The 8,813-nt window shown below is 34.1% G+C and overlaps 1 protein-coding gene across 1 annotated transcript in view; it reads right to left on the reverse strand.

Annotated features, from left to right (window-relative positions):
• PIBF1 (progesterone immunomodulatory binding factor 1) overlaps positions 1 to 8,813 on the reverse strand; it is a 320,388-nt gene that overhangs the window by 44,712 nt on the left and 266,863 nt on the right. The window contains exon 16 of the mRNA XM_044670598.1: positions 4,028 to 4,112. Within this exon, the coding sequence (XP_044526533.1) occupies positions 4,028 to 4,112 (85 nt within the window). The remainder of the gene's footprint in view (positions 1 to 4,027; positions 4,113 to 8,813) is intronic.

Consider the following 8,813-nt stretch of genomic DNA (forward strand, 5'->3'; position numbering starts at 1 on the left):
ATTCACACATACAATTTGTAGTGCATATGCAGAATATATACAAGGTAATTTGTACACACACATATTTGTAATGTATCTACAAAATAGATAAAAGGTAAATTTGAGGGAAAGGCAAACATGAAGGAAAACTGATATCCTAAACCAGAGAGGTCAAACTGTGGCCTAAAGGTTGCTGGTAAAATTCCAGCTGAACCAGATTAAAATATAATTGAGAAATGTTTAACAAAATGATAAAAATACAACACAACATAGATAATGTCTAAGTGTGGTTTTTTAAAGTTAATACATGGCCTGCAGGGATGCATTTATATTTAAGTGGATACCTTAGTCCTAAAAGGCAGCAGTGAGGAGGGAATGCATTCCAGCCAGGAGATACAGCCAGCTCAAAGGTATAAATAAGGCCAGAAGTTGGAGTGTCAGGCATGAAGAAAAGTAAGAATGTCAATTTGGAGTATACTGAGATAATGTGTAATAAGGCTGTAGAGGGAGACCGGAGGCAAGTTATGAAGAGCTTTATTTGTCAAACAGAAGAGTTTATATATTTTTTTTGAGTAGGAGAATGACACGACCAGACCTGTGCATTAAAAAAATCATTTTGTTAGTTGTATGGAAGATGGACTGGAGTGGGGAGACATGGAATAAAGGAGTTAGTTCAATAATCTAGGTGAAAGGTGATAAAGTCTTGAACCATGATTGGTTGGGTGAGTAGAAAGAAAATTTGATGGAGATTTTATATATGAGAGAAAAATAAGTGAAAACTGAAATAAGTAAAAACAGAACATTGGCAAGAAAAAAGCCAGTTTAAAAGATTGTACTACAATATTGTGATATATTCACAAATTCTTTAAAAATGTAGTTTCTGACATATGATTGATCACATGGTTCAATGGGTATATGATTGGGGATGTTGACTTTGAATGATCATTCTATTGCAAATATTAATGATATGGAAATAGATTTTGAACAATGATACATATAAAACCCAGTAGAATTGTTCCTTGGTTCCAGAAGGGGGAAGGGAAAAGAGGGAAAGAATATGAATCATGTAATTATGGAAAAATATTCTAAATTAATTAATTAAGAAAAAAGAAAAAAGAAATTGAGGAACTTATTTGGTCCTCAAGTTAAAAACCAAACTACTGAAATAATTCAGAATATTAAAAATAAATCATGTCATTACCAGTCTGATATTAAAAAAATGTAGTTTCTATAAGAACATTATTTAAAGTCTTGCTATATGTACTGTATGCAAATATGAAAGTATTGAATAGATGCAGTTTAGCATAGATGACAGATATTGATGGGTTTGGAATGAATCCAGAAGGTTTGGATTAAAATTTTTCTTCAACACTTAACTACCCATAGAACTGGGACAAGTCACTCAATTCCTATGTGCCTCAAGGAAATTCCCTAGTGTTTATCTACTAAATGCTAGACTACTGTTATCTGTTGACTGGTGGAAGGACCTTTCAGTTGATCTGTTGAAATTGCAGAGCCTTCTCCTTATGTTATGCCAGATAATGTTCCTTTTATCTCAGTTTTCTCCAGTCATTTAGGATTTATATCCTACTCCTCAAAGGCCTAAAGTGACTTTTGGACAGACATTTATGGATATAAAAGGACTTTTCCAAAGAAAGCCAAAAAAGAGTTAAGATGTATTTGGGTACTAAAATTAGGTAGTTTGGACAAAAGCAATATATTTAGCCCAGTTACTGACAATTAAGTCGAAATTAGGCAATGGGGTTGGTTTATAAGTAGTTTTTGTTTCTGATAATAGAAAACATACAAATTCATGGATTCTTTCAATTAGTAGCTATTAAGTATCTAATGGCCTCAATCCCAGCCAGCACCCAAAGAATTGGGACTTGATCTAGTAAGCACTTAACAGAGGCTGGTTAAATGAATTAATGAATTTGTATGTTGTTTTATTTTTTTGCCAGAAAACAAAAGCCTCATTTTGCACGCAGTAATTCTGGTGGGTTTCTGAAAGCAAACAATTGGGGTTGACTGGAAGCTCAAGCAATTGACTGGGAAGAAGGAATGCTGAGTAGACAAAGTTAAATTTAATAGATAATAGAGATGGCATAAAGTAGGCGCTTAATAAACATTTGTTGATTGTATATTCATTAATTGAACTAGAAAAATGATTCTATTTTAAAAAATGAAACTATACTTTGATTTTAAAAAATTAAGTTCTTAAAATTTTAGGACTTAAGTGAACATCTAAATTGGTGCTATCTTAAACATACCACAAAGAAAATGATTTTTATGCTATTGTTGATGTATAAAATATAAAATAAAAATACTTTGCTACTGAATGAGTTACTAAAATATTTTTATGTTTGCCAGTTTTGTTTACATTTAATAAATGTTTAGCAATTAAAATGAGAGGGTAATATATCACATTAGAAGACCAACAAGAGATTCCTTTGTAGTTTAAGCAAGAAAATCTGGACTGAAAAGGGCTAAGCAACACAGTTTTTTAAGATAGTACAACTGTGTTAAAAATGAACAAAAGGAAAATTCCAGACTCCACTTGTTCATTTGTTATCTTTAAAAGGAATGAAATAACCCAAATTTAAACAAATGATAAAGCATTGTTCTTGAATTTTTAGAATAAGTGAAAATTGTATTCACAGATCATTCAAAATTAAAAAGAACATTTATATGAACTTCAATAATTCTGACATTTGCCAAATATTTTAATTTGCCTGAAAAGTTCTAAGGGACAGCTAGGTGGCTCAGTGGAGAGTCAGGACTGGAAATGGGAAGTCCTGGATTAAAATTTTATTGCAGATACTTCCTAACTGTGTAACCCTGGGTAAGTCACCTAACCCACATTCCCCCATTGCCTAGCCCTTACCACTCTTCTGCCTTAGAACCAATATTTAGTATCAATTCTAAGACAGAAGGTAAGGGCTTTAAAAAAAAAAAAAAAAGGTTCCCTTTCTACTTCTCTATGTGGCATATCTACCACAGTCACAGAGTACAAAAAAATATTCAACAACCCACTTTTTCTCTCAGGATGAAACGGACGGGTGAGGGTTGGGGAGGGAATGGGAAAAGAGAGAATCACTAGAGATCTCCATGGGTCATGTGGAGGTGAGGGTTGGGAGAATATGGAAACATGGACTCTTAAGAGATTTTCCCATCCTCACATAAGCCTGTAAAAGGTTGCTCTCATCAGTTTGTGTAGGGCCATTTTGACTTATATGTCTGCAGATTTCTGGACTAGTCCTATTAATAAAGATATCAGGGAATAGTTTTCATTTGTTATAAAAAATTTTCCCTAGTTTGTTGTTTCCCTTCTAATCCTGATTACATTAGTCTTGTACAAGAGCTTTTTAATTTAATATATTCAAAATGATTCATTTTACATCTTATAATAATACTCTATCTCTTGTTTGGTTATGAATTCTTCACTTTTCCAAAGATCTTCCAGGTAAACTACTCTCTGTTCCCCAAATTAAGTTATAGTATCATTTTTTATATCTAAATCATATATTGATTTTGACCTTTATCTTGGAATATAGTGTGAGACATTGGTTTTTCTAGCTTCTGCCATACTGTTTTCCAATTTTCCCATCAGATTTTGTTAGAGTGAGTTCTAATGCCAAAAGCTGGGATCTTTGGGTTTATCAAACACTAGGTTGCTAAGGTCATTTACTCCCTGTATATTGTGTATCTAATCTGCTCCACTGATCTACCATTCTATTTCTTAGCCAGTACCAGATTGTTTTGATGATTGCTGCTTTATAGTACAGTTTGAGATCTGGTACTCACAGGTTGCTTTCCTTCACATTTTTTTCATTAGTTCCCTTGATATCCTTGAACTTTTGTTCTTCCAGATTTGTTTTTTCTAATTACATAAAATTATTATTTAATGGTTTGATTTGTATGGCACTGAATAAATTAATTTAGGTAGAATTGTCAAGGAATAGTTTATAGAAACATCATTCAAAATTCCCCTTCTAACAATTTGTTTGAAAAAGGATAAAAATGATGAAAATTAGAGGAGAAATGTTACCTCGCGGTGACTTAGAAGTTGTTCTAAATCCACTGCCAGTTGATTCTTAATTTGTATCAAAGCTGCCTTCTCTTTATGCAAATTACTGAAAGAAAAAGAATAAAATTCAACATTTTGCATAATGTTTGAAGTCTATAATGAAAACATAATATAGGAAACTCTAAAGGCAATGATTTTCATCCCAACACATTATGGATATGATTGGGGATGTAGACTCTAAACCATCACCCTAGTGCAATGTCAATAAAATGGAAATAGGTCTTGATCAATGGCACATGTAAAACCCAGTGGAATTGCATGTTGGCTATGGGAGCGGGCTGGGAGGAGGTGAAGGAAAGATCATGAATCGTGTAACCATGGAAAAATATTCTTAAATAATCAATAAAATTAAATTAAAAAAAAAAAAAAGAACATGACCATACTGTTTGGCAGAGAATGGCAGAGCAGGATGGTTATGTCCTCAACAGTAATAAGAAAGTTGGGAAGGCAGGGAATTTGGAGAAAAGATGAGTTATGTTTTGGACTTTTTAGGTTTGAGGTACTGATAGGGCCCTGCTCTTAAAGATCTCATATTCGAATGCAGGAGATACAACAACACAGAGACAGTGTAAATGGAAAATAATTTAGAAGTAATAGACACTTACTAGCTATATGACCCCGGGCTAGTCATTTAACCCTAAATGCCCAGCCCTTACGCCCAAATATTTAATACTGATTCTAAGACAGAAGATAAGGGTTAAAAAAAATTAGCAAGGGATTCTTAGAAGGGGGACTTTTCTACCAAAGGAGGGATCTGAACTGAGTCTATAGGGAAGCTCAAGTCAGAATTAAGGAGGCACAGCATTCCAGACATGGGAGACAGCCAGTGCAAATGCAGAGTTGTGAGATGGAGTGTCTTTTGTAAGGAGCAGCAAGTAGGAAAGTATAGTTGGATCATAGAATAAAGGGAAAGTAAAAGAAGTTCTAAAGAGCCTTCACTACCTGAGGGAGAATTTTATATTTGATTCTGGAGGTAGTAGGGTGCCACTAGAGTTTACTGTAGGGGAGGTGAATGGTCAGACTTGTGCCTTAGGGAATTTTTTGGCAGCTTGGTGAAGGAGAGTAGAGTGAGAAAAGGCAAGACCAATTAGAAATTGTTTACAGTAGTGTCAAGTGAGAGGTGAGGTTTGTTCATGTCTGGTTGCTGAGTGAATGGAGAGAAGGAAACATATAGGAGAGATGTTAAAAGAGTAAACATTTGAACATAAATTGTATATATGGGGTAAGTATGAATGAGAATGGCAGAGTCGAGACTGAGTGACTGGAGGATGGTCGTGCCTTCTACAGTAATAAAACTTGGGAAGGCAGGGGGTTGGAGGAAAGATAATGAGTTATGTTTTGGACATATTAGGTTTGAGGTGCCAATAGGCCAATTAATTGTAAGATTGGAGCTGAGGAGAGAGACTAAGGCAGGATTTGTGGATATGAATGGATGTAAGGAAGTCATCTGCATAGAGATGGTAGCTGAACTCAGAGCTGATACGGTCTCTGAGGCAAGATAATAAGAGGGAAAAAAAGAGGACCCAGGATAAAGTCTTGGATGATATCCACAGTTAGTGGGTAGGACCTGAACAGAGACCTGGCAAACGAGATTGATAATAATCAGTTAGGCTGGAAGGAGAAGAATTAAGTGAGAGGAGTGTCAAGAAAACATAGAAAAGGAAAGAGTATTGAATAGGAGAGTTATTGAGAGTGCCAATGGTTATAGCCAATGAGAAAGTCAGATTTTATCATAGATGACTTTGGAGAAGAGTTTCACTTGAAATATGAGACTGAAAGCCAGGATGCAAAGGACTGAGAAAGCAACCTACAGTCAGTGCCTCCATGTTCTTTTCTTTCATTCCCTTCTTAACTAGTCTGGCCTTCAAACTGATTATTCAACTGAAACTGCTCTCATGGGTGGTGGGGGTGGGGGAAAGTTGCCAATAATCCCTTAACTGCCAAGTCTAATAGTCTTTTCTTAATCTTAATCTTTAAACTTTCTGAAGCCTTTGACACTGGACTCCTTTTTGACACCTTCTCCTTTATAATCCTTTCTCTCTAGATTTTCATGACACTATTCTTTTCTGGTTCTCCTTTTATATGTGTGACCTCCTCCTTCTGAGTCTCTTTTGCCAGATGTTTATCCCAGTTGCACCTACTAACTGTGGGTGTCCCCCACTGATATATCCTGGGTCCTCTTCCTCTTCTCCCTCTAGACTCTTTTGCTTGGTAATCTCATGAGGTCCCATGGATTCAGTTATCATTCCATGCAGATGATTCTTAGAGCTATTTATATAGGTCTAATCTTATTCCTGACCTCCAGGCTCACATCTCCAAATGCCTGTTGGACATCTGATGGTTAACTGATTTAATTGAGGGAGCAAAAGAGAAAGCAAAAAAAAAAAAAATTTAAAGGGAACAAAGTGTTATCATTTATAATAACAAAGAAACTGAAGGTGGCAAGGGAGGAGAGAGGACAGGATAAACTGCAGAACTTCAGGTACTAATGGAACATTTAAATGGAGAGGTCTTCCTAATATATATAGAACATTGTTACTTATTTCTTCCACTAAAAAAACCTTTCCTGCCATTGATGCATGGGAGAACTCAAGAAGAAAATATACCTAATTAACATAGTTTTTGATTGCCCAAAATGTTATTTTTATTTAAGATAATAAATCCTCACATAAAAAAGGGGCAGAGGAGCAAGTTTGATCTAAACAATAAGAGGATCATACATTTTCCATTAAGTACAAATAAGAGAGATGTTTATGACTGAAAAAAGTATCATTTTTTTTCTCATAAGAGACAGCAAAAAACAAAGTATATAAAGTTCTGGACTTGGATTCAAGAGATTTGTATTACAATTCCACTTGAGACCTTTGACACTTGTACAATGATAAGAAAATTCCTTCACTTCCTGGAGTCTCTGGCTCCTCATCTGTAAATTGGAGATAATAACTATATTTCCCATTTCAAAGGGTTATTGTGGAAATAAACCTTGCAGCATTACATGATTAAACATTGTCATTATTAATAATACAAAGTATAATCTAGGATTTGATAGTATTTAGGTGTTTCCCAGGCTTAAGGAAGAGTATTTAAGACTAATGTGATCTGATTATGTATGTAGTAAGCAGGAAAAATAAATAAGTGGCTAGATTATCAGTATTAGGGTTGTCTCTTCTGTTTTAAAGGGGAGGATTTTTCTATCTGTTCTGTAGTTAAAAAAAATACAAACTAAAGATTATAATAACTATTTGGACCAAAATTCATAAGAAGAAATTTAAAATACTAATAGTAATAATAGTATTGAATATATTCACTCACTATATTTAAATCAAATACATATATGTAGAGTGATTCTTCATATTTCAATTTTGTTTCTATATTGCTATTATAAGAGCAAATAATAGCTTTGCTAAGAGTCTAATGGTAAGATTAAGATGATAAGTTGAACACTTGCTTATTTTGTTCTTTGGGGTCACAGTTCTCAATATTACTCAATGATAACCTTCTGAAGGCCCAAGAATGGATTTTTTGACAGGACAATAAGGAGAATCAACAACAAATAAATCAAGCAGAACACTGCCTCAGACATTTATACAAATAAAATTCTGAGTGTAAGAATTAGTGGAAAGGACCATGCTCAATGAAATTTGAGATAACCTTGAAGAAAATGGGAAGCCTTAAAATTTTAAAACATGAAGTTACACACCCTAAACCAAGATAAACTCAGAATGGGTGAATAACTTGAATATAAAGAAGGAAACTATAAGTAAATTAGGTTAACACAGAATAGTATACCATTCAGATCTTTGAAAGGAAAGATTTCAAGACCAAGTAAGAATTAGAAAAAATTACAAAATGTAAAATAAATGATTTTGATCGCATTAAATTAAAAAGGTTTTGAATAAACAAAACCAATGTAACCAAAATTAGAAGGAAAGCAACAAATTGGGAAAAAATCTTTATAACAAAAACCTCTGACAAAGGTCTAATTACTCAAATATGTAAGGAGCTAAATCAATTGTACAAAAAATTAAGCCATTCTTCAGTTGATAAATGGGCAAGGATGTGAATAGGAAATTTTCAGATAAAGAAATCAAAACTATCAATAAACACAAGAAAAAGAATTCTAAATCTCTTATAATTAGAGAAATGCAAATCAAAACAACTCTGAGGTACCACTTCATACCTAGCAGATTTGCTAACATGACAACAAAGGAAAGTAATGAATATTAGAGGGGATGTGGCAAAATAGGGACATTAATGCATTGCTGGTGGAGTTGTGAATTGATCCAACAATTCTGGAAGGCAATTTGGAACTATGCCCAAAGGGCTTTAAAAGACTGCCTGGCCTTAGATACAACCATACCAATGCTGGGTTTATATCCCAAAGAGATAATAACGAAAAAGACATGTATAAAATATTTATGACCACACTCTTTGTGGTTGCAAAAAAATGGAAAATGAGGGGATGCCCTTCGATTGGGGAATGGCTAAAGAAATTGTGGTATGTGTTGGTGATGGAATACTATTGTGCTCAAAGGAATAATCAACTGGAGAAATTCCATGTGAACTGGAATGACCTCTAGGAATTGATGCAGAGTGAAAAGAACAGAACCAGGAGAACATTATACACAGAGACAGATCTATTGTGGTACAATCAAACGTAATGGACTTCTCTACTAGCAGCAATGCAATGATCCAAGACATTTCTTTCTTTCTTTCTTTCTTTCTTTCTTTCTTTCTTTCTTTCTTT

Source organism: Gracilinanus agilis, chromosome 3, assembly GCF_016433145.1.
Source record: "Gracilinanus agilis isolate LMUSP501 chromosome 3, AgileGrace, whole genome shotgun sequence".
Lineage (NCBI taxonomy): Eukaryota > Metazoa > Chordata > Mammalia > Didelphimorphia > Didelphidae > Gracilinanus > Gracilinanus agilis.